Source organism: Cannabis sativa, chromosome 6, assembly GCF_029168945.1.
Source record: "Cannabis sativa cultivar Pink pepper isolate KNU-18-1 chromosome 6, ASM2916894v1, whole genome shotgun sequence".
In the NCBI taxonomy this organism is placed as follows: domain Eukaryota; kingdom Viridiplantae; phylum Streptophyta; class Magnoliopsida; order Rosales; family Cannabaceae; genus Cannabis; species Cannabis sativa.
In genome coordinates, this window is record NC_083606.1 from 72,671,597 (window position 1) to 72,698,581 (window position 26,985).

General features: G+C 34.0%; 2 protein-coding genes across 2 annotated transcripts; both read left to right on the forward strand.

Annotated features, from left to right (window-relative positions):
• Positions 1-13,288: 13,288 nt before the first annotated feature.
• On the forward strand, positions 13,289-18,279 carry LOC133038937 (uncharacterized). Its single transcript, XM_061117620.1, has 11 exons — positions 13,289-14,873; positions 14,960-15,178; positions 15,257-15,349; positions 15,433-15,543; positions 15,634-15,746; positions 15,824-16,355; positions 16,618-16,925; positions 17,006-17,194; positions 17,296-17,397; positions 17,477-17,651; positions 17,751-18,279. Exons 1-11 carry the CDS (start codon positions 14,592-14,594, stop codon positions 17,847-17,849), a joined length of 2,223 nt encoding a protein of 740 aa, XP_060973603.1. The 5' UTR covers positions 13,289-14,591; the 3' UTR covers positions 17,850-18,279.
• A 5,073-nt stretch (positions 18,280-23,352) lies between these two features.
• Positions 23,353-25,479, forward strand: LOC133038938 (uncharacterized). The gene is made up of 6 exons (XM_061117621.1): positions 23,353-23,500; positions 23,571-23,789; positions 23,868-23,960; positions 24,044-24,154; positions 24,245-24,357; positions 24,435-25,479. Exons 2-6 carry the CDS (start codon positions 23,631-23,633, stop codon positions 25,000-25,002), a joined length of 1,044 nt encoding a protein of 347 aa, XP_060973604.1. The 5' UTR covers positions 23,353-23,500; positions 23,571-23,630; the 3' UTR covers positions 25,003-25,479.
• The last annotated feature ends 1,506 nt before the right edge of the window (positions 25,480-26,985 follow it).

The following is a 26,985-nucleotide window of genomic DNA, read 5'->3' on the forward strand; positions in this document are numbered from 1 at the left end:
AAAATTTCAACACATGGCATTTTTAAATGAGTAACGACTCAGTTAAAAAAAAGGACTAACGGATTTACGAAAAATGTCACCTTGAGGATTATTGCCGCTATTTTTCAACTTTGGGGACTTATCCGTATCAAACTGAATTCTTTGAGGACTTTTGCCGCAAATTTTCCTTATAAATATTATATAGTTTGAGAACTTGCAAACTGGTAAGGTTCCAAAGTTAGGAAATAGGAATGGACATAATAGGATTGTAGTGAAATTATTGTTACTAAAATCGAGGTACCTCAAATGTTGTAATTCAACCAAAGAAGGACCAATTTCTCCATCCAGATTATCATCATAAAGATCAAGAGTGATAACATGATGAGTTAAGTTATGACAGCTGATACCTCTCCATGCACAGCAATCTGGGCTACTACTTGTCCACGAGGATAGAAGATTGTTATGATCAACAACGCCTTTCTTCAAATTGAGAAGAGCTTGTCTCATTCCTCTGCAACTATGTCCATCTTTATGCATAACAAACGTTTGTTTTGGTGTGTTTATCGTTTTGTTCTGGTCCGGTGCTATGGCTTCTGCTAGCTCCAGTCCACACCAGATGGATTCTGAGGCTGAAGTTACTTTGGAGAAATAATAATTAATTTCTCACCCACCACAACAAATAAGCAACAATCAGTTTAAGTAGTTAAAAGATAGGACTAAAAGTCCAATTTTTTTAGTAGGGACACCAAATATAAATTAGTTAAAAATTTATCCATTCTCTTTCCCCATTTTGCAGATTTGATTAGAAGGTGCATATTAGTTTTAGTTAAGATAGATTGACTATTTCATGAATACCTAGATAGATCAAATTATATATGAAAAATTGATGTATACATAATTTCTTCATTTTATTAGTAGAAAAAAAAAGAAAGATTTAAACTATAATAAATTTATATATTAATCAAGCCAACAATCACGTACAGACATATTATTTAGGTCGCTTATGCTAGTATGATCACATATAAATGTATATATTTTGAAATTACAGTAATGAGACATATGAGTGTGGATACTCAAATTCTAAATAAAGAAGTTCATCAAACCTAATTATTTGATTGACAGTTTTCTCTTCTAAACTCAAAGCATCATTGATGGGGTCTTTAATTTACTTCAAAACAGAAAAAACGATTCATGATCTTGTCCATAAATTTCATAAGTCCAACCCGATTTCTGTATCTAGTTCCTGCAATGACATTTAGATAGAAGAACCAATCTTGAAGAAGATGTTTGGTGACATCGTTGATGTTAGTTCTGCACATTTGATCACAAACCATACAAAATGTGGTAGCAAAGACGCTCTTTATTCCAGGTGTCCAATTCCAAACACTTTCACCAAAGAGATCTGATTCTGTGTATCGGTGGAGCAAAGTGTTTAAGATGTGAGCCAATGTGAGTGGTACTTTGTATCCTTTAATATCAACCACTTTTTGCCTCAAGTACTTCTCATCCAATTTCAACCCTTCTTTAGGTCTATAACATACAAGCTCAAAGAAGAAGTTGTTGAAATCGTTTGAGGTAAAAGAAGGAAAGTGATTGATTTGATAAATCTTTTCAATTGATGATCGAAACTGATTATCAAATAGAAGATAATTCGCTTGTGTGTAAGACTTGTAAAATTGATCTACATCAGTCTTGTCCTGTGATGAACAATCAAAAGTAAAAGGATCAATTAAGGTGTCAGTCAGAAACTTCATCAGTGCTTCCATTTTCTTTTGTATCAATTGATTCAGTCCATCCACACTCTCCCAACGCCATTAACTTCACATCATTGCTGCAAGTACCACCCTTTATTATCTTCATGATCTGATATAACATGTAATGCATACACATTATGTTAATTATTATTATATGAATATATATACGTACACAAACATGTATTAAAAGCTACTCGTTAATTTGTTTACGCTTTGTTAAACGTTTTGCTAACTTTGTGACTCATGGACTTGCCCGAGTCTCATGGTTATATGGTGAGAGTAGTTATTCGGTTGACACTATTCCCAATAATAAAATATATGTGACTAATTTAAAAATATTTTTAATTTATATATACACTCCAATAATAAAATATATTTATATGATAAGAAAATTAAAAAAAAAATTGATTACCTCATCAAATATGCAATGAATATGTGCTGTGTAGTTGCATTGTTTACAACAGTAAACACGAAAGAATGAATGTCTTGGTTGTTCACATACATCGCAATATAATTCATCATAATGATCTTCATCGCTTAAATGATCAACAAGAGTCAAAGGATGTATATGATAATCGTATTTAATAATAAATGGCAAGGGACCACATATAAAATGGAGGTTGAAATGATCACATTCTGTAGGAATTTTAAGATAGAATTTTACTATCTTACCCCCTACACCAACAAACAAAACTAATCAAATATAAGGTCAATTTCGACCTTTCCCTGTTCAAAGACTTTTCAAAGTCAGAGAACCCAAAACGACAGCGTTTTGTATTTGAACAAAACCCAAGGCTCGAGAATCTTCTCAGCCACTTTCTCTCTTTCTCTGTCTTCTCTTCGAAACCCTAGCAGAGAGTTTCTCTCTGAGAAACTCGAAGCTAGGTTTCAATCTACCCAGAAAATCAAGCCCCAAACACACTACACAGATCAGATCTACAATGATCTGATCTGTACACACCCACACACACAAATAGGAATAGATTAGGGATAGAAAACACCAGAAATTTCCCGAAGTTCACCAATAAAATTGGCTACGTCTCCGTTTGAGCTGCTCCTCGAATTTGAGAGCTCGATTACACTATCAAGATGTTTCAAACATACAACAATGAAGATTCCAAGTCACAGGTAACAATGTCAGACTGGTAATCTTCTTTTAATACATGTATTTAGTATTTAATCCCTCTCTCTCTCTAGATCTAACTCTCTGTGTGTTTCTGTGCATGTACGAGCTTGGATTCTTCCTTCTTCAAGTCTTCTTACCCAGGATCTTGAAGAACTCACTCAACCACACAGATCTGGTTGTTGCTTGAGGTATATATAGATCTAGGGTTTTAATTTTTTGCTTCTGAATGTATTAGTTAGTTAGTTACAGACCGTAGTTAGAAGTGGATTTAACCAAATCCACTCTAACTACTTTCTGTTAGGTTTATTAGAGACCGAAGGTCAACTTAGGGATTTTGCATGTATTTCCTTTTCTGTCCTTTGTGTTCAAGTTGTATTTAGACTTAATATCAGTGTAAGTGGAGGTTTAATCCAACAATTTCCACCTAAACCTTCACTGAGCTGATATTATAGTGGTCGAGTCAAATCTGAGGGTCATAGCTCTGTGATCCAAAGGATCACTTTATCCTTGATCCAACCCTATTAAGTTTAAACAATGTTTAAACTTAGATAGGGTGATCACTTTAGTTCCCATGTCTGCAGGGTTCTCTTCTGTAGGCACCTTGTCAATGTTTATGAGTCCTTGTGTCACTTTGTCTCTGATGAAGTGATACTTTATCTTTATGTGTTTAGTTCTGTCATGGAACATTGGGTTTCTGCATAGGTGTACACAACTCTGGCTATCAGAGTAAATTACTGGTTTTGTGTCTAGTAATCTTAGCTCTTCTAGGACTCCTTTAACCCATATGCTTTCTTTAATAGCTTCTGTAGTTGCAATGTACTCTGATTCAGTTGTGGATAATGCCACAACAGGTTGTAATTGGACTTTCCAACTTACACAATTCCCCCTAGTAATAATATGTAGGCTGATGTAGATTTTCTACTGTCCCTATCTCCAGCATAGTCTGCATCACTGAAGCATTCTATTGCTGTGCTTCCTTGTTGCTTTTTGTACTTGAGTCCTAGTTTAGTTGTCCCAATTAGGTACCTTAGTAACCATTTCATAGCAAGCCAGTGTGTCTTACCAAAATTTGTCATGAATCTGCTAAGTACACTAATAGCATAAGCAAGGTCAGGTCTAGTGCTTACCATTAGGTACATAACAGATCCAATAGCATTAGCATAGGGAATTTTACTCATTTCCTCCTTCTCAGCTTTGCTCTCAGGGCATTGCTTCTTAGATAATGTAAACTGTGTAGTTATAGGTTGGCTAGCAATTTTAGATCCCTTCATTGAGAATTTCTCAATTATCTTGTGTATGTAGTCTTCCTGATTTAGGATAAGTGTCCCTTCTGCCCTGTTTCTCTTAATAGAGATTCCCAAGATCTTAGTAGCTTCCCCTAGGTCTTTCATTTCAAACTCAGTCTTGAGTAGGCCCTTCATTGTGTTTACTCTTGCCCTTTCTTTACTGATTATAAGCATATCATCTACATACAGAAGTAGATATATGACTTTATTAATATCAGTACCTTTGTAGTACAAACAGTGATCATAGTAACTCCTAGAAAACCCCAGTTTTAGCATAAATCCATCAAACCTTTTATTCCATTGCCTAGGAGACTGTTTTAACCCATACAGTGACTTAACTAGCTTGCATACATAGTTTTCCTTCCCTTTTTCAATATATCCTTTAGGTTGTCTCATGTAGATCTCTTCTTCTAGTTCACCATGTAGGAAAGCAGTAGTAACATCCATTTGGTCAATTTCTAGGTTGAATTGAGTAGCTAGACTTAGCATTATCCTTATAGTCTTGTATTTTGCAACTGGTGCAAATACTTCATTAAAATCTATACCCTCTTTCTGTGTAAACCCTTTGGCCACTAACCTGGCCTTGTATCTTATAGGTTCATTCTTAGTTCTGCCTTCTTTCTCCTTGAATAGCCATTTACAGTCCACTATGCTCTTATCTTTAGGTTTAGGCACTACAATCCAGGTTCTGTTCTTCTTAAGAGATTCCATCTCTTCATCCATTGCACCTTTCCATTTCCTGGAATTTGGTCCTTTAATGGCCTCTTCATATGATTGAGGTTCATTATTGGCCATTTCCAATTCACTCATAAAGGCATATGCAATGTCTTCATCCCAAATATTAAAACTATACTTAGGATTAGGTCTTGGTACCCTTCTGCCCCTGTCCCTGACTAATTGATAATCCCCCAAGTCCTCTTGAGTGCCTTCATCAACAATGTCAGTGTTGTCCTCATCAGGTTCCACCTGAACCTGGTTTCCAGGTTCCACCTGAACCTGATCTCCCTGGTTCTGTTCAGGTGTGTTCACTGTTTGTTCCACCTGAATAGATCCAGTTCCTTCATTTGCAGTGTTACCTGCATTTTCAGTGTCTTTTGTACCTGCACTAGGGTTAGAAGAAATAGGCAAACATGGAAATATATCTTCTTTAAATATTACATCCCTGCTATTAATAGTTTTAAAACCTTTTTGTTCCCAAACCCAAAGCCTATATCCCTTAACTCCTTCTGGATATCCCAGAAAAACACACTTCATAGCCCTAGGTTCTAATTTCCCAACACTTTGGTGTGCATATGCTGCACAACCAAACACTCTAAGATTAGAAAGGTTAGGAGGTTTACCAGACCATTTTTCTTCTGGAGTTTTGAATCCATTTGCACTGGATGGACTCCTGTTGATTAAGTATACAGCTGTTAAAGCTGCTTCTCCCCAGAAACCTTGTGATAGTCCAGATTGCAACAGTAAGCATCTCACTTTGTTGAGAATGGTTCTGTTCATTCTTTCTGCAACTCCATTCTGTTGGGGTGTAATTCTAACTGTTCTGTGTCTCTGTATGCCATTTTCTTTACAATAATTGTTAAACTCTTCATTACAAAATTCTAATCCATTGTCAGTCCTTAGAGTTTTTAATTTTTCATTTGTTAAATTTTCCACAAGTGTTTTCCACTGTGTAAACTTAGAAAAAGCCTCATTTTTATGTTTTAATAGAAAAATCCAAACTTTCCTAGAAAAATCATCAACAATAGATAGAAAATAGACACAGCCACCATGAGTACTTGTTTTTTCTGGTCCCCACAGATCAGAATGAACATATTCTAGTATTTTCTTAGTGTTGTGTGTGCCAGTGGAAAATTTCAGTCTATGATGTTTTCCAAGCACACAACACTCACAAAAATCAAGTTTGCATACCTTGTCTTTACCTAGTAGGTTCTGTTCACTCATTAGTTGCAGTCCTTTCTCACTTATGTGTCCTAGCCTCTTGTGCCATAGCATTGCATTTGAATCATCATTGTTGCTGTGAGCAGTAAAATTGCAAGGTACAACTGGTTGTCCTTTTAAGTAGTATAAGCCTCCATCTTTGTGTCCTTTCATGATAGTTAGGGCTCCTTTGCTTATTTTCATTTGGCCAGATTCAATCTTGCTAACAATGCCTTGGTCATCTAGAACACTTAGTGAAATTAGGTTCCTGGCTAGGTTAGGAACATATCTAACTTCACTTAGAGTTCTGACCATTCCATCATGCATTTTAAAACTGATAGATCCAGAGCCTTGTATATCACAGGTCTGGTTGTTTCCAAGTATAACTCTGCCCCCATTTGATTTCCTGAAATCAAACATGAAAGATTTATTATTAGTCATGTGGAAAGTGCAACCAGAGTCAAGGATCCATTCATCTTTGATGGATGGTCCAACTTGGTACACTTCACCACTTTCATAACCATCAGTAATATTAGCATCATGCATATCAGATTTAGGTTTAGAGTTAGAATATTTAGAATCTCCCTGTCCATGTGGTTTTTGTTTGTTATTTCTTTTCAAGAAATAACAATCTCTTTTGAAATGACTAGGTTTACCACAGTTGTAACACCCATTAGTTTCATCAGAGTTTCTAGGGTTAGAACTTGATCTGCCTCTTTGAAAACTTCCCTGTTTGTTTGAACCTCTGCCTTGGCTTCTACCTCTATTATTCCAAGGTTTTCTTGGACCTGGTCTGCCCCTACTCAGGTTGACTTCACCATTAGAGTGTCCACCTTTCTCTGTCCTCATTTCTAAGTCTTTAGATTTGAGTGCAGAGATCACCTCCTCTAGGGTTATAGATGTCCTTCCATACTTAATAGCAGTCTTGACTTCTCTGTAGGATTCAGGTAATGAATTTAGGATAATAATGGCCTGGTTTTCATCACTTAGTGCCTCATTTTCCCCAGAATTTGCAAGTTCAATATGCATCCTTAAGAATTCATCCAAATTTTGATCAAGAGATTTGGATGAACTCATTTTAAACCCAAAAATCCTTTCCTTCAAGAAAATCTTGTTGGTTAGGGATTTCTGTTGAAACTGTTCTTCCAGTTTCTTCCAAATCTGGGCAGGGGTTTCTTCCTTGTCAATTAGTCTGATAATGGCATCTGATAAGTTAAATATCATGATACCAGTAGCAGTTTCCAAGTATTCTTCTTGTTGAATCTTGGTAGTCCCTTCTGGCCATTCTATAGGGTCATTAAGTACTCTCAATATTTTCTGTTGAGCCAAGAGTGACTTAATCTTTCTCCTCCAAATCCTATAATCACCAGAACCATCAAATTTGTCAATGTCAACCTTTAAATTGCTCATAATTAATGAAGTTAAGTAAAATCAGATGAAATAGATAATAATAGGCAATTCAATTGTAAAGATAATTATAATGTGTCCCAGAAATCCTTTGTTAAAGATTTCAAGTTGATCTGGTTAAGTTCTTGAATTTCTTGGTTGAGTTTCTTGCTTTCTTGCTTGAGTTTTTCCTTCCTTCTTGATTAGTTTGAGTGTTGATCTTTTCCAGCTTTAACCAAGCTCTGATACCATTGTAGGAATTTTAAGATAGAATTTTACTATCTTACCCCCTACACCAACAAACAAAACTAATCAAATATAAGGTCAATTTCGACCTTTCCCTGTTCAAAGACTTTTCAAAGTCAGAGAACCCAAAACGACAGCGTTTTGTATTTGAACAAAACCCAAGGCTCGAGAATCTTCTCAGCCACTTTCTCTCTTTCTCTGTCTTCTCTTCGAAACCCTAGCAGAGAGTTTCTCTCTGAGAAACTCGAAGCTAGGTTTCAATCTACCCAGAAAATCAAGCCCCAAACACACTACACAGATCAGATCTACAATGATCTGATCTGTACACACCCACACACACAAATAGGAATAGATTAGGGATAGAAAACACCAGAAATTTCCCGAAGTTCACCAATAAAATTGGCTACGTCTCCGTTTGAGCTGCTCCTCGAATTTGAGAGCTCGATTCCACTATCAAGATGTTTCAAACATACAACAATGAAGATTCCAAGTCACAGGTAACAATTTCAGACTGGTAATCTTCTTTTAATACATGTATTTAGTATTTAATCCCTCTCTCTCTCTAGATCTAACTCTCTGTGTGTTTCTGTGCATGTACGAGCTTGGATTCTTCCTTCTTCAAGTCTTCTTACCCAGGATCTTGAAGAACTCACTCAACCACACAGATCTGGTTGTTGCTTGAGGTATATATAGATCTAGGGTTTTAATTTTTTCTTCTGAATGTATTAGTTAGTTAGTTACAGAACGTAGTTAGAAGTGGATTTAACCAAATCCACTCTAACTACTTTCTGTTAGGTTTATTAGAGACCGAAGGTCAACTTAGGGATTTTGCATGTATTTCCTTTCTGTCCTTTGTGTTCAAGTTGTATTTAGACTTAATATCAGTGTAAGTGGAGGTTTAATCCAACACATTCCATACAACGAAATAATAAATGTTGAGTTCGATTAACTTCGTTAGGAACATGGTGACCACTCAATTGTGTATACGATTTTTGACAAGCATAACAACTACCTTCGTAAGATGCTTTCTCCACAAAGCATAGTAAATGGTCATGACTTTGACATCTTATCATTGTGTTAGGAACAACACAATTCGTGCACAAATTAAAATTACACCCACTCTTGTCACACCTGAAAATAAGCCTACAATCTTTCTTGCAACATAAATTGCAAGATCTAGGCTTACTGAATTGAAGTATTAGAGGATGGTGTGAATGAAAAGGATGTTGATTAATTTTTGATTGAAAATTTGCACAAGAATAATCAAGAAAATTCTTACAACCAAGAGAGGAGCAGGAATAGGCTAAACCCGACCAAATTGATTGACACACAAAACATTGAGCTTGATCCTTTGACTGATCATGCTCGACCAATGACATTGGATGTTGATGGCAGAGATATTGAACTTTGGTATCTTTATCGTTGTCACTTATTAAGGTGGGTATAGGAATTAAAGCGCATGTGGTATGGATGTGGAGAGAGCATTGAGTGCATATGTAGGCAAGAGTTTCTTGGCTTTGGAAGGAATTCTCACAATAATAACACTTACTAGTGTCGTTAGGGGATCTCTTCTGAAGTGTCAAATGACCATGTTTAGGGTGCAACACATGGTCAAGGTATTGCGGAAACTCAGCGCATACTTTGTGGAGGGCATAGATACATCCTTCGCTGCAATCGTAGCATTTTTGGTTATCCTCAATTAGAAGCTCGCATAACTTGCAAGGGATTATACTGTCTTCTGTGTACACATCTCGTATGTCATCAAGTTGATTCAACAAATATTTGTGACTAAAATGTTGAATTTTACGAGACATTATTGGTCTATGAAGTTGGATTATTTTTGGTTTTTTGGGCTAGGGGCAAATTTTGTATGATTGTTTAAAAAAACTTTAAGAAGCATATATCTATATATAGATGATCAATTGAGTTGCTTATAACCTAATCCACAAGTTTATTTACTTTAACACGATAAGTACAATTCTTACCTCACATTCAAAAAATAAACAAGATATAATTATGATGAATGTATTGAAATTCTTTACTTTTCTTATTTGAAAAATTGATATTATTTCTTGTTTATTATTTCCTATTCGTTTATTTAATTAATCAAGAAAGGAAGCAACGAAAAGTAGTATTTTTCGTTACAAATTCTATTCTTTGTCTTACACCTTACTTATTTTATAGTTGTTGAATATTTGAATAATTACATAAGGTACTATTTTTTATAAAATATTTTCATTTTTACGTTCAAAGAATGTTTTTTTTTTTTTTTTTTTTTTTCTATATTTTTACGGTTTTCCAAAAAATAACACGAAAACAACATAAAATCAACAAGAAAACAACATAAAAGTAACATGAAAATAACATAAAAAAACAACAAAAAATAACATACATATAACAAAAAATTAACAACAAATGAACAAAATTTTAACATAAAAAGACTGTATTTTATGTAAATAAAATCAAAAAAATCGTAAAAATATTTAAAATTCTGTGAAACCGTATTTTTGTTATTTTTGTGCATTTGTGAAATTAACACTTAAATATATATATATTCATCAAATTATATCTAATATATATTCATGAATTATGATTTTTATTATTTTTGTCTTCACAATTGTCTTTCTTTAATTTTAAATATTTTCTTTTCACCTTTTTCATTAACGAATATTTTTTTTAGGTATATATATGCACATAAAAATATGGGCATTTTACATAAATGTATACATTCTTTTAAATAATTACAAAAAATGTGCAAAAAAACACAATTTTAAAAATGCACATATTTAAAAACATATTTACAAAATTTCATACAAATTCTTAATTATTATAATAGATATATTAATGATTTAACTTTCTATATTTAGATTTGTATAACTATTTGTATAACTATTTTCTTATTATGTTTTGTTGTGTATAGTATTGTAATATTTTTTAATATTGCTTATATGTTTTTAGTGTTTTTTTTTTTAAAAAAATTTATATATGTTTTTGTTAAATTTGATGGGTTGTTTTTGTTTATTTTTTTAATGTATTTTTTTGGTGGAAGAATTATTCATGCTCCATCTATAAAGGTCTTTTTTTTTTTGGTATTTTTATCTTTGTTAGTTGTTTTTTTTCTTTTGTTTTTTTTTTTGTGGTGTTTCTTATTATGTTTTGTTGTGTATTGCATTGTAATATTTTTTTAATATTGTTTATTTGTTTTTAGTGTTTTTTTTTTTTTTAAAAAAAATTTATATATGTTTTTGTTAATCTTGATGGGTTGTTTTTGTTTATTTTTTTAATGTATTTTTTTTTGGTGGAAGAATTATTCATGCTCCATCTATAAATGTCATTTCTTTGGTATTTTTATCTTTGTTAGTTGTTTTTTTTTCTTTTGTTGTTTTGTGGTTTTTTTATTATGTTTTGTTGTGTATCGTGTTGTAATATTTTTTAATATTGTTTATTTATTTTTAGTATTTTTTTTAATTTATATATGTTTTTATTAAACTTGATGGGTTGTTTTTGTTTATTTTTTTAATGTATTTTTTTCACTTTTTATTATTAATTTAAAACTGTTTATTATTTTTAATCGTTAATTATTTTTTTTATCTTATATTTAAAATATTACATCTGTATATTTTAAATATTATTGTTTATAATTAGAATCTTATTATGTTTTTTAATTATTAATATATAAATTTTGTTAATTAGTAGGCTTACTCATTAATACCATATCAATTAGTCATAAAAAATAGTTATACAAATCTAAATATAGAAAGTTGAATCATTAATATATCTATTATAATTTAATTAAAAATATGTATGAATTTTTGTAAATATATTTTCAAATGTGCACATTTTTAAAATTGTATTTTTTTGCACATTTTTTGTAATATAATTGTTTTTGTTGTACACTAATGAAAAAACCCCTAAAAATATATATATAGAAACAATTACCTCATAACAAAAAATACCAACCATACATAAAAATGTCACGCCACTATTGTCTAAACACACCAAACTTGAAAACCTAGATTTTAGTACTACAATGTTAGCCTTTAGAGGCAGTTTTTTCAACCCCATTTATAAAAAGGGAAGCTAAAGGGTGTGAAAATACCCGCTATGTTCGAAATTGACATTTAGAGGCGGTTTTTTGATAAAAACCGTAGGTATAAAATTGCATTATACCATTTAGAGGCGGTTGGAAATTAATTTTTATTTTTTTTTTCTGAAATACCCTATGGCGTCGGTTCCTGCATAGGAACCGACGGCATAGGGTACATGATATCCTGACACGTGTACCCTATGTCGTCGGTTCCTATGAAGGAACCGACGCCATAGGGTCGACCTCTGTATATACCCTATGGCTTCGTCTTCCTCCTTCATTTCACTCAACACCCAGCAAAAACCAGAGAGAAAAACATCCAGCCCAAACCCTCGCCGACCCACCTTCTCCCCACCCTATCTCCCCCATTTCTCAACCATTTCAGCCCATTTTTTTTTTAAAATCCTCCATTTTCGATACTTAATAACATACACCTAAAAAGTTTTGATTTTTTACCCTCTTTGAGTGTCATCCGAACCCAAATAGTAAGGTTTGGGTGTGAAATCCGGCCACCCATTTTTCTTGAGAAATCTTTGAATCTCAACCTCGTTTAAGGTATAAATATTGCTTCTATTCTTATTGTATTATGTATATTGTTTTATTTTTTGTTTTTGTAAATTATTATTTGAGTTTTTTTATTTTATTAGTAATATTATTGTGTTTTATGTGTATAGTGCCGGGATTTTTTACGGTGGTTGTCGGATTGCGGTTATTAGGTAATAATTTATACCTCAATGTACACTACTACAATCTTGGCCTTTAGAGGCTGTTTTTTCACTCCCACTTATAAAAAGGGAAGCTAAAGGGTGTGAAAATACCCGTTTTTTTCGAAATTGACATTTAGAGGCGGTTTTTTTGATAAAAACCGTAGGTATAAAATTGCATTATACCATTTAGAGGCGGTTGGGAAATAATTTTTTTTTTTTTTTAGGTTTAGCCCTATGCCGTCGGTTCCTTTATAGGAACCGACGGCATAGGGTACACGTGTTTGCTGACACGTGTACCACATGCCGTCGGTTCCTATAAAGGAACCGACGGCATAGGGCTATAAAACTACCCCTTCGACTCAGCTTTCTTCCTCACTCGACCAAACCCAGCCAAAGCCAAACCAGCACCCAGCTGCAGAGACGAAAAACCCTCGCCGACCACCGCCTCCACCACCCATTTCTCCCCCATTTCTCAACCATTTGAGCCCATTTTTGTTGCAAAATCTTCTATTTTCGATACTTAATCCTATACACCCAAAAAGTTTTAATTTTTTTCCCTATTTCACTGTCATCCGAACCTATACAAAAATAGTGGGTATAACTCCGGCCACCATTTTTTGTTGAGAAAACATTGAATCTCAACCTCTTTTAAGGTATAAATATAGTTTCTATTCATTTTTATAATGTACATTGTTTTATTTTTAGTTTTTGTAAATTATTTTTTGGGTTTTTTAATTTTAATGGTAATATTGTTGTGTTGTATGTGTATAGTGCCTGGATTTTTTACGGAATTACTCGTCGGATTGCGGTTATTAGGTAAAAATTTAAAGCTCAACATATAGTATATATATGTAATTTTATATTTTATTGAATATGTGTGTATATAATGTGTGTATATTAGTGTGTGTATAGTTTAGAAATAAAAATTTTAAAATTAAATTAGTGTGGGAAATAATTTTTTTTTGAGATAATAGTGTGAGATATAATTGATTATATATATATGTATGTATAATTTAGTAACTAAGTAACTTGTTACTATTTTTAATAACTAGTTATAAGTAATGAAATAATTATTTTTGCAATTTCGTTGTATTTGTTTATATTGTAGGTTCGGTATAATTTTGTGTGTAGTGTATTTGAGCTTGCATTGATAGGTATATACTTTAACTAACTTTTTCTTATTATATAATTAATTATCAATGCATGTTAGTTGAGTTTGAATATCTTAAATATTCATCCGTAGTGAAGTAGGTTCTGCGAATACATGTACTGCGGTCGGATGGGTGGATAAATTTTGTATTGGTTATCTGTTTTGTTTGTTATTTTAGGCACTTTTAAAATTTTTGGGAACGTCCAATTACAGCCGTTGTGCTGCCGAAATTTCGGTAGAATTAGGATAAATCTTACTAAAAAAATATTAATATTTACATCACCCAAAGAACTAATTAGCTATAACATAGTAATAAGATGTTAGGTCACTAAAAAATAATCTAACCATTTGTTATGTTAGCTTACTAATCTAGTGAAAATGGTGACCTTAATTTTAAAATTTCTTTCAAAATTGGAATCAAACATGCCCAAAAATTCATCTTTGCCATAACTAATAAAAAAAATAAAAATAAATCCCAATATCATTTCAATCATCTTCTTTTTGGGTATAATTGATGACCATTGTAATGATTAGCTACATGGTCCACAACATGTTTAACACTTTACTAAAATCACAATCCTTAAGCTAAAAGTCATTCATCATTACACATAATAATAGTAATAAAAAAAAAGTTACTTAATTATGGAAGAAGAATACAAATGCAATAACAGATAAAAATAATAAAAGTAAATTAAAGCAAAAAACACATTTCTTATGCTTAAATCATTGATTCATTGTTCTGTTAACCTAAAATAGAAACCCAAAGAAATCGAACGAGACTTACTTCCATTAACATACTCCAACTCGGGAATGACTTGATATATAGCTTACTTTATATTGTGGTTGTGAATGCTCCTAAATCATTAACATATTGTTTATGCTTTTAATATTTCATATACACTACTTGTTATATATATAGCTAACTTTGAAGTTTGTTTGTTAATGGTGTAGACATGGCGAACTCGGAATCAGGATCTGATTCGGGAGCAGAAAATGAGTGTCCAACCACAATACCTACACGAGGGCCGACGCAAATGAATGAAATATCCAAACTAATGGATCAGGGCAAAAGAGTGGCCCTCGAAGTTAATGATAAAGGTCAATACTGTGGAAAAAGCTACGCGAAGCTCGTATCCACTCTGGGAGTCAGATGTCGGCAGACAATAGGGTTGGCTTATAAAAATTGGAAAGAAGTCAACCAGACTCTGAAAAATAAAGTTTGGAAAGACATTCAGGTAAGCTATTATTTGTTAGAATTTTGATTTGTTTTTCTATTACTCCAAATGTTGACTCTAACCGTGTTTGTTTTCCTTCAAAATAGACGGGGTTCATTGTGCCGGACACCTTCAAACATGATTGTCTCATCCTAGCTGGGAAGTTAATGAAAGACTTCAAGAATAGGATGACAAAAGACATCATAATGCCCGCGTTGAAAGAGAATGATCTGGGACGACTGGCACAAGTCCCTGAAAAGCACCCGGAGATCGACGCTGCTGATTGGTGCAAATTTGTTGAAAGTCGACTAACTCCTGAATTTCTGGTACGCTAATTATATTAACACTAAGATAAACTCTTAAATACAAGTACATGTATCTAATGTATTTTTTTGGCATTGTAGGAATTGAGTAAGGTGCAACGTGAACGTTCCTCAAAAATTCAATCCAGACATCGAAGTGGTCGGAGTGGAATGGTGAACGTACGGGAAGCTGTGGTAAGTAATACTAAAAATTTAATGTGCTATAATGTGCTATACAATTTAATTGGTACTCATTTCATTGTTATAACGTTATGTAGAAAAAGGACCTCGAAGTTGCAGATCCTCCCCGCCACCGTGTTTGGATTAAATCTCGCACCAAGAGTAGAAAACTTGTCACTGATTACGACAAGGAAATTGCCGAGAAGATAGTAAGTATATATTAATCCTTAATTGAGTTCTACTCATGAGTTAGTGTATATAATTCATATACTAATTGCTTGAATATATGCGTGCATTAGGCTCAATTAGAGGAGAAGCTTAGTCAGGGACAAATTCAGGTGCAGGGCCAAAACGATATCCTCACGCAATCGCTCGGGACACCAGAGCATCCTGGACGTGTCAGGGCTGCTGGGTATGCTATTACTTCAAATGTTATTTATTTAGTTACACAAATGAAATCGTTGCTAATTTGCATTTTATGATTTGTAGGTTCCTGACCAGGGCATCTCAACTGTTCGGCAGGAAGAAAAGGGAAGTGTCTGATGTTGTGGCTCGGCAAGCGAAGGAGATTGAACAATTAAAAGCCGAAGTCCAATCCCTTAAGCAGCAGAGGAACGCTGCCGAACAAGAGGAAGAAGGAGAGGTGGCTGGTGAGGCGTATGTTCCACAACCATACGCTCCTCAGGATGAGGTACAACCACAAATTTATGCTGAGGAGTTCATTTCCCTCAACGACCAAGGTATCCTATACAATTTTGATGACCATGCGGCCCTTAATCAGCAAGTACATCTCTGCTCTGACAACATCGACAATATTGTGGCCCGAGGGTATTTGTACGAGCATGTGGGTAAGATCAAAGTTCACTGCCAGGATTACGATGATTCACATGCTCGGATCATGGTTTCGGAAATCCTGCAAGAGGACGCTGAAATCCCAGTCCCAATTGAAGAGTTCAGATATGTTAGGGACGTGTACCAGATGTTCCTTCCTTGGCCTAAACACTTAATTTTAACAACCGAGGTAACTTCTCAACTGAAATTAATTATTAATGATTAGTGGAGTTTGAATATCTTCAATATTCATCCGTAGTGAAGTAGGTTCTGCGAATATATGTGCTGCGGTGGGATGGATGAACAAACTACTGTTATATATGTGTTATTTGTCGTTATACAGCCATGTTCAAAATTTTTGGGGTCATTCAATTACAACCGTTATGCTGCCGAAATTTCGGTAGAATTTAGATAAAATTTGATATATATATATTATGTTCTGTTTTGTTTAGGGTCCACTCGCTCAACCGCCCTCAAGACGTGATGCGTCAAAGGGGAAAGCTCCGATGCTTTCTCCACAAAGCCGTGGTGCACGGGAAGATGAGTTGTTCACGGAAGAGAAGATGGCGTTGATCCCTAATTCGCTAAAATGGATGATTCATGAATTCCTAAGGCTCAAAGATAAACGTGATATAATCACAATTTCTGTCCCCCGAGGATTCATTGCACCGCGTACCCAGATCATTTTATCTGGAGAGGATTTGCAGCAGGTTGCTACGTGTAACTACATCGGCAACCAGGGAATGCTGTTTGGAATGATGTATACTCTTCTTTAATCTAATTAACCTTATATCAAATTATAGTTAAATTATTATAAGGCACTAACACTTTTTTTGGCAGGCACATATGGGAGAGCATCAACGGTCTGAGAAAAATTTTCAAGTTTTACGACCCAGAGCTTCTCACAGTGCATGGGATCAGCGATGAAGAACAGAGTCAGTCTTTTGACGATGCGGCAAGACGATTGGCTAATTGGTTATCATTAATGAACAACAACCACCAAATGTTCTTTATTCCTTGGAATATCGGGTAAACTTTATTAAATTCTTTAGTGCTAATTGTTCATTTCTATATTATGTCTTCAAATTATTTTTATACTATCTTACTTATATTCCAATATAATTTTCTAGGATGCATTGGACGCTAGTGGTGGTTGCGCCAAGGAAAATTATCCATTTAAACCCTGTAAAAGGCCGCCCAATTCCCGAAGAAATAGAACAAATGATCGGAAGGTAATTATTTAATGACTTCTTATGTAACGAATTTAAATTAACTAACGAATTGAAATGCTAATATAATTTTCCCAAACAGGGCATTCATGTATATAGGGGACGCACATCAGTATCTTGGCCCGTGGCAAGGAATTTCACAAGCAAACTGTCCAAGACAACCTAAAAGCCAAGAATGCGGTTTTTATGTTTTGAAATATATCACTGACATCGTCGCACGTGCCAACCCCAACCGTTACATACAAGATCAAAAAGCTGTAAGTTTTAATTATTGATCATAGTATATAAATTTTATAATAACAAATATATAATATACATATACATAAACTAATATAAATTTTTAATTTTTTTAACAGTTTGGGGGTAAGAAGCAATACGATCCAAAAACAGAATTGTTACCACTACAGCGAAAGTGGATCGAACAATTGATGGCGGTGATTCACGGTGACGATTGAGGTTCAAAGGTCGAAGAATTTTTCTTCATTATGTAATTTTTATAGATTAACTTGTAATTAGATTTATTAACTTATTAATATTTTTAACTAATTTTACATGTTTGTGTAATATTTAATTATTTTTATGAAATCAAATTATGTTTTTACCCAAATTTAATTACTATTTAATTTAAAATGTAATTAATATATAATTAAATTAAATAAATATGTAATTTAAAATTTAAATAAATATGTAATTTAAATTAAATATAATAATATATAAATTAATAAATATAAAATTAAAATTATATAATTAAATTAAAAAAAATGAAAAAAACTGAAATCTGCTCACTTTTGGCGTCGGTTCCTACAACCCCTATGGCGTCGGTTATTGGCTAGGAACCGACGCCATATATACCCCTATGGCGTCGGTTCCTAGCCAATAACCGACGCCATAGGGGTATATATGGCGTCGGTTCATATAAACCCTTTAGCGTCGCCCTGATAGGCGTCGGTAGCGAATTTCGCGAAAACCGACACGTAAAGGGCTTAAAAACCGCCTCTAAAGGGTGTTTTTGTAGTAGTGGTATAGTATATATATGTATTTGTATATTTTATTGAATATTTGTATATAATGTGTGTATATATTGTGTGTGTATATAGTGTGTGTATATTTTTTATGGAAATAAATTTTGTAATTGTATTTTATATATTTTTTGCAATATATATTTATTGTGAATAAAATGACATTGGAGGGATTTCATTAGTTTAGAAATAAAAATTTTAAAATTGAATTAGTGTGTGATATAATTTTATTTTTTTGAGATAATAGTGTGAGATATAATTGATTATATATATGTATGTATAATTTAGTAACTAAGTAACTTGTTACAATTTTTTATAACTAGTTATAAGTTATGAAATAATTAATTTTGTAATTTCGTTGTATTTCTTTATATTATAGGGGTTCGGCATAATTTTGTGTGTAGCGTATTTGGGCTTGCAATTATAGGTATATACTTTAACTAACTTTTTCTTAATATATAATTAATTATCAATGCATGTTAGTTGAGTTTGAATATCTTAAATATTCATCCGTAGTGAAGTAGGTTCTGCGAATACATGTACTGCGGTCGGATGGGTGGATTAATTTTGTATTGTTTATCTGTTTTGTTTGTTATTTTAGGCACTTGTAAAATTTTTAGGAACGTCCAATTACAGCCGTTATGCTGCCGAAATTTCGATAGAATTAGGATAAATCTTACTAAAACCATTCATAATATTTACATAATACAAATAACTAGTTAATTATAACATAGTAATAAGAAGTTAGGTCACATAAAAAATAATAATATTCACATTTATGTAAACTTTTTAATTTTACCAACATTCTAATCAACTAAACAACCTAATAACATGAACTAATCTAAAACGAAAATTTGAGTAATTTATAAATTAATATGAATAAATTGTGTGAAAAACTTAGTTAGTTACATTGTGTAATTAGTAACTAGATATAATTAGTTACTAAATACATTAACAAAATAAACATATAAAATCCTTCTTTTTTTATTTTTTTTTCTTTCATTTGAGAGGTTCAATGTGGATTTTTATTTTTCAAAGAAAATAAAGAGCAAAAGTTAATTAAAAGGGGAAAATATTAGTTAATATCCTTATTGCTTTACCAAAAAAATTTCCCCTCAATTTTATTTATTAAAAATATTTAACATTTTACCAACATTCTAATCAACAAAACAACCTAATAATATGAACTAATCTAAAACGAGAATTTAAGTCATTTATAAATTAATATGAATAAATTGTGAGAAACTTAATTAGTTACATTGTGTAATTAGTAACTAGCTATAATTAGTTACTAAATACTGAATTTTTTTGGATAGGATTTTTGTTATGGATAAATCATGGATGCGTGAGGAGAGAGACACACTGCGATTTCAAGTAGGGTTCGATGCATTTTTAGAGTTTGCCTTAAAGAATTCTACAAATCACGATCGTATTCATTGTCCGTGTGTAGATTGTTGTAATGTATCTAAAGGGAATATTACAATGATTAAGGACCATGTGTATTTACGAGGTTTCAATAGAAGTTATACTAATTGGTATTACCATGGCGAACATTTACCTAATGATCCATATCCATTAGGAAAGCGGGGGGTAGATGATATCGAGGGTAATGATTTCGATGATTATCCATTGGACTTGCTTAACGAAGCACAGGAGGAATTTCTTAATGATCCTGAGAAATTCGATAATTTTCTTAGTGATGCTGATAAACCTCTGTTCGATGGTTGTAAAAAACTAAGATTACCAACAATGGTAAAGTTTTACAACATAAAAGCAGAAAATGGAGTGAGCGATAAATGTTTTACTCAATTTTTAGCTGCTTTTAAAGATATCTTACCATTTGCCAACTGCTTCCCGGAATCTACTTATGAAGTGAAAAAAACGTTAAATTCTATAGGATTGAAGTATGAAAAAATTCATGCATGTCCGAACGATTGCATTTTATATCGTAAGGAATATGCAGACATGAATTATTGCCCGACTTGCGGTTTATCCCGCCATAAAGTAAACAAGAGTAAGGAGAATAGGAAACTTATCCCCCAAAAAGTGATGTGGTACATGCCTTTGATTCCGCGACTGAAACGATTATATCGTAGTGCAGAACATTCTGAAAATTTGATTTGGCATGAGACCAAGAGAGTGAAAGATGGAAAACTTAGACATCCTGCAGATTCCCAAGCTTGGAAAAAAGTAAACTACATAAATCCTGAATTCAAATCTGAACCAAGACACATTCGTCTCGGTCTGTCTGCGGATGGAGTAAATCCACATAGATCTCTAAGTAGTCGTCATAGTTCATGGCCTGTCTTCCTAGTTATGTACAATCTTCCTCCCTGGTTAGTGATGAAGAGGAAATTTAACATGCTTTCTTTAATGATATCAGGCCCGCAAGAACCTGGACATAATATCGATGTATATTTGGAACCATTGATTGACGATTTAATAGAATTGTATGAGAACGGGGTTCAGGTCTATGATGGTTTTAAAAAAGAATTTTTTAATCTGAAAGCTGTGTTGTTGTGGACTGTCAGTGATTTCCCTGCTTATAGTAATTTATCAGGCTTAAGCACAAAAGGTTACGAAGGTTGTCCGATTTGTTGCACTAACACATCGGCTCGTCGCTTGGCAAATGGACACAAGATGTGTTATATGGGTCACAGACGGTACTTGCCTGCAAATCATCCTGATAGACGGAAGAAGAAAGCATTCGATGGTACTGAAGAGGGTGATATGGCTCCTTTGCCACTGTCTGGGGAACAAATTCTCCAACAAGTTCAACTTGTAGATTTTAAGTATGGAAAGACGCAAAAAAATAAAAAAACTAATGGTTGTTTTCAAAGAAAGTCAATCTTCTTTCGTCTTCCATATTGGAAAAGTCTACTAGTTCGACATTGTTTGGATGTCATGCATATTGAAAAAAATGTGTGTGAGAGTATTATTGGTACCTTACTTGATATTCCCGGCAAAACTAAGGACGGTCTAAATAGTCGTTTAGATCTCGTTGAAATGGGTATACGACAATCTCTGGCACCTGAGAAGAAAGGTGAACGTTTATATTTGCCTCCTGCTTGTTTCACTTTGTCCAAAAAAGAGAAACAAACAGTTTGCAAATCACTTGCAAATATGAAAGTACCCGATGGTTACTCGTCTAACATCAAAAACTTGGTGAATGAGACTGAATTGAAACTAATGGGTTTGAAATCACATGATTGTCATGCGTTAATGCAACATCTACTTCCAATTGCCATTAGATCAGACTTGCCAAAAAATGTTCGAGAGTGTTTGACACATGTTTGCATTTTCTTTAATAGGCTGTGCGGGAAGAAATTAGAATTGGATAAGTTAGATGCATTACATGAACATGTAGTCAAAACATTGTGCAACCTGGAAAAGTTTTTTCCGCCATCTTTTTTCGACATCATGATCCATTTAATGGTTCATCTAGTGAGAGAAGCAAGGCTGTGTGGGCCGGTGTGGGCGAGATGGATGTATCCATTTGAAAGAAATATGAAGGTACTTAAAAGTTATGTGCGTAACCACTATCGGCCAGAAGCATGTATGGTTGAGTGCTACATATCTGAAGAGGCTGTGGAATTTTGTTCAGAGTACATGGCTGGAGTTGAGGCAATAGGAATTAGCAAACCAAGAACTGACCCAGATGATGTTGATAGAGGATTAAGGGGGAAAGGGACAATGGTGACAGTGTCCAAGCTTGAACTAGATCAAGCTCAATTAGTCGTGATGAACAATAACGCAGAGGTTCAACAATATATAACGTAAGTACCTTTTGTTTGATTAACATTACTTAAGTCACGATGAACAATAACTTGATTTACCTTACTTGTTTTACAGTGACCATATGGAGCTGTTACAATCAATGGTTCCAAGAAATCAAAAAAATAAACAAAAATGGGTTGCAGACCAACATCGTCAAACTTTCATTGGGTGGTTAAGGAATACCATTATATCAAAGTTGAACGAACCGAATCATAGAGTATCTGATGTGTTGAGTCGTATTGCCGTTGGACTAACTTTTGCGGTTGCAAAGCATGAAGCGTACATTGTAAGGGGTAAACGTTTTCATACAAAGTCAAGAGATGATGCTCGAGAGGTTCAAAATAGTGGTATACGTATCGTCGCAGAAACTATGCACTTTGCAAGTGCAAAAGATAGAAACCCTGTTTTAGGTACTATGACGTATTACGGGGTCATTGAAGAAATATGGGAGCTCAATTATTTTGCGTTCCGAATTCCACTTTTTAAGTGTTCTTGGGTTGACAACAACGTTGGAGTAAAAACTGACGAGCTTGGTTTTACTTTGGTTGATTTAAGTAAGAGAGGAAGCAAGAATGATCCATTCATCATGGCTAGCCAAGCAGCTCAAGTTTTTTACATTTCTGATCCGGCTAATGATAAATGGTCTATTGTTTTATCGACACCAGAGAGGAGGTTCTTAGAGACTGAAGAGGATGAGGAGAATGCTGACTTATGTTACGATGACTTCATTGTTGGACAACCAATTCATGAGCAACTTATGGGAATTGATCGTAACATTGAGGAAGACGACGCTGAATACATTAGAAACGATATCAATGAGGGAATATGGGTCAATTGTGATTCAGGCAAACATAAACAAAAAAGAAAAGAAAACGTGTCTAATTGGTAACTTGATATATAGCTTACTTTATATTGTGGTTGTGAATGGTCCTGAATACTTAACAATTTGTTTATGCTTTTAATATTTCATATACACTACTTGTTATATATATAGCTAACTTTGAAGTTTGTTTGTTAATGGTGTAGACATGGCGAACTCGGAATCAGGATCTGATTCGGGAGCAGAAAATGAGTGTCCAACCACAATACCTACACGAGGGCCGACGCAAATGAATGAAATATCTAAACTAATGGATCAGGGCAAAAGATAGGCCCTCGAAGTTAATGATAAAGGTCAATACTGTGGAAAAAGCTATGCGAAGCTCGTATCCACTCTAGGAGTCAGATGTCGGCAGACAATAGGGTTGGCTTATAAAAACTGGAAAGAAGTCAACCCGACTCTGAAAAATAAAGTTTGGAAAGACATTCAGGTAAGCTATTATTTGTTTTTCTATTACTCCAAATGTTGACTCTAACCGTGTTTGTTTTCCTTCAAAATAGACGGGGTTCATTGTGCCGGACACCTTCAAACATGATTGTCTCATCCTAGCTGGGAAGTTAATGAAAGACTTCAAGAATAGGATGACAAAAGACATCATAATGCCCGCGTTGAAAGAGAATGATCTGGGACGACTGGCACAAGTCCCTGAAAAGCACCCCGAGATCGACGCTGCTGATTGGTGCAAATTTGTTGAAAGTCGACTAACTCCTGAATTTCTGGTACGCTAATTATATTAACACTAAGATAAACTCTTAAATACAAGTACATGTATCTAATGTATTTTTTTGGCATTGTAGGAATTGAGTAAGGTGCAACGTGAACGTTCCTCAAAAATTCAATCCAGACATCGAAGTGGTCGGAGTGGAATGGTGAACGTACGGGAAGCTGTGGTAAGTAATACTTAAAATTTAATGTGCTATAATGTGCTATACAATTTAATTGGTACTCATTTCATTGTTATAACGTTATGTAGAAAAAGGACCTCGAAGTTGCAGATCCCCCCCGCCACCGTGTTTGGATTAAATCTCGCACCAAGAGTAGAAAACTTGTCACTGATTACGACAAGGAAATTGCAGAGAAGATAGTAAGTATATATTAATCCTTAATTGAGTTCTACTCATGAGTTAGTGTATATAATTCATATACTAATTGCTTGAATATATGCGTGCATTAGGCTCAATTAGAGGAGAAGCTTAGTCAGGGACAAATTCAGGTCCAGGGCCAAAACGATATCCTGACGCAGGCGCTCGGGACACCAGAGCATCCTGGACGTGTCAGGGCTGCTGGGTATGCTATTACTTCAAATGTTATTTATTTAGTTACACAAATAAAATCGTTGCTAATTTGCATTTTATGATTTGTAGGTTCCTGACCAGGGCATCTCAACTGTTCGGCAGGAAGAAAAGGGAAGTGTCTGATGTTGTGGCTCGGCAAGCGCAGGAGATTGAAAAATTAAAAGTCGAAGTCCAATCCCTTAAGCAGCAGAGGAACGCTGCCGAACAAGAGGAAGAAGGAGAGGTGGCTGGTGAGGCGTATGTTCCACAACCATACGCTCCTCAGGATGAGGTACAACCACAAATTTATGCTGAGGAGTTTATTTCCCTCAACGACCAAGGTATCCTATACAATTTTGATGACCATGCGGCCCTTAATCAGCAAGTACATCTCTGCTCTGACAACATCGACAATATTGTGGCCCGAGGGTATTTGTACGAGCATGTGGGTATGATCAAAGTTCACTGCCAGGAGTACGATGATTCACATGCCCGGATCATGGTTTCGGAAATCCTGCAAGAGGACGCTGAAATCCCAGTCCCAATTGAAGAGTGCAGATATGTTAGGGACGTATACCAGATGTTCCTTCCTTGGCCTAAACACTTAATTTTAACAACCGAGGTAACTTCTCAACTCAAATTAATTATTAATGATTAGTGGAGTTTGAATATCTTCAATATTCATCCGTAGTGAAGTAGGTTCTGCGAATATATGTGCTGCGGTGGGATGGATGAACAAACTACTGTTATATATGTGTTATTTGTCATTATACAGCCATGTTCAAAATTTTTGGGGTCATTCAATTACAACCGTTATGCTGCCGAAATTTCGGTAGAATTTGGATAAAATTTGATATATATATATATATATATATATATATTATGTTCTGTTTTGTTTAGGGTCCACTCGCTCAACCGCCCTCAAGACGTGATGCATCAAAGGGGAAAGCTCCGATGCTTTCTCCACAAGGCCGTGGTGCACGGGAAGATGAGTTGTTCACGGAAGAGAAGATGGCGTTGATCCCTAATTCGCTAAAATGGATGATTCATGAATTCCTAAGGCTCAAAGATAAACGTGATATAATCACAATTCCTGTCCCCCGAGGATTCATTGCACCGCGTACCCAGATCATTTTATCTGGAGAGGATTTGCAGCAGGTTGCTACGTGTGACTACATCGGCAACCAGGGAATGCAGGTTGATACGTGTTACTTATATTCCAATATAATTTTCTAGGATGCATTGGACGCTAGTGGTGGTTGCGCCAAGGAAAATTATCCATTTAAACCCTGTAAAAGGCTGCCCAATTCCCGAAGAAATAGAACAAATGATCGGAAGGTAATAATTTAATGACTTCTTATGTAACGAATTTAAATTAACTAACGAATTGAAATGCTAATATAATTTTCCCAAACAGGGCATTCATGTATGTAGGGGACGCACATGAGTATCTTGACTCGTGGCAAGGAATTTCACAAGCAAACTGTCCAAGACAACCTAAAAGCCAAGAATGCGGTTTTTATGTTTTGAAATATATCACTGACATCGTCGCACGTGCCAACCCCAACCGTTACATACAAGATCAAAAAGCTGTAAGTTTTAATTATTGATTATAGTATATAAATTCTATAATAACAAATATATAATATACATATACATAAACTAATATAAATTTTTAATTTTTTTAACAGTTTGGGGGTAAGAAGCAATACGATCCAAAAACAGAATTGTTACCACTACAACGAAAGTGGATCGAACAATTGATGGCGGTGATTCACGGTGACGATTGAGGTTCAAAGGTCGAAGAATTTTTCTTCATTATGTAATTTTTATAGATTAACTTGTAGTTAGATATTTATTAACTTATTAATATTTTTAACTAATTTTACATGTTTGTGTAATATTTAATTACTTTTATGAAATCAAATTATGTTTTTACTCAAATTTAATTACTATTTAATTTAAAATGTAATTAATATATAATTAAATTAAGTAAATATGTAATTTAAAATTTAAATAAATATGTAATTTAAATTAAATAAAATAATATATAAATTAATAAATATAAAATTAAAATTATATAATTAAATTAAAAAAAATGAAAAAAACTGAAATCTGCTCACTTTTGGCGTCGGTTGATACGCCACATATGGCGTCGGTTATTGGCTAGGAACCGACGCCATATATACCCCTATGGCGTCGGTTCGTAGCTAATAACCGACGCCATAATGGTGCATATGGCGTCGGTTCATATAAACCCTTTAGCGTCGCCCTGATCAGCGTCGGTAGCGAATTTCGCGAAAACCGACGCTGAAAGGGCTTAAAAACCGCCTCTAAAGGGTGTTTTTGTAGTAGTGTTTAAAAACCCTAGAAAGGAAACCAATCCAAAAACAAAATGCCAGAACAATAATATATAATTATAATATTATAAAAATATGATTCTATCAATATAATGTTATACATGATTTTTCATTCATAAATATTAACACTAATATAGTAAAAATGTATAATTAAAAATATAATAAATAAAAGAATACATAAGATGATATTTGTAATTTATACTAGGTTAATTGCATACTTAATTGAACATGTCTATTTTTGAAAAACATAAGTTAAATCTGATTCAATGTCATCCTACACT

Bases quoted from the DNA above. Each gene is read 5' to 3' on its own strand.
- LOC133038937 (XM_061117620.1), top strand. From the start codon at position 14,592: ATGGCGAACTCGGAATCAGGATCTGATTCGGGAGCAGAAAATGAGTGT. The intron at 14,874-14,959 runs GTAAGCTATTAT...CCTTCAAAATAG, and splicing joins AAGTTTGGAAAGACATTCAG to ACGGGGTTCATTGTGCCGGA. The intron at 17,398-17,476 runs GTAATTATTTAA...TTTCCCAAACAG, and splicing joins ATAGAACAAATGATCGGAAG to GGCATTCATGTATATAGGGG.
- LOC133038938 (XM_061117621.1), top strand. From the start codon at position 23,631: ATGAAAGACTTCAAGAATAGGATGACAAAAGACATCATAATGCCCGCG. The intron at 24,155-24,244 runs GTAAGTATATAT...TGCGTGCATTAG, and splicing joins AGGAAATTGCAGAGAAGATA to GCTCAATTAGAGGAGAAGCT. The intron at 24,358-24,434 runs GTATGCTATTAC...TATGATTTGTAG, and splicing joins GGACGTGTCAGGGCTGCTGG to GTTCCTGACCAGGGCATCTC.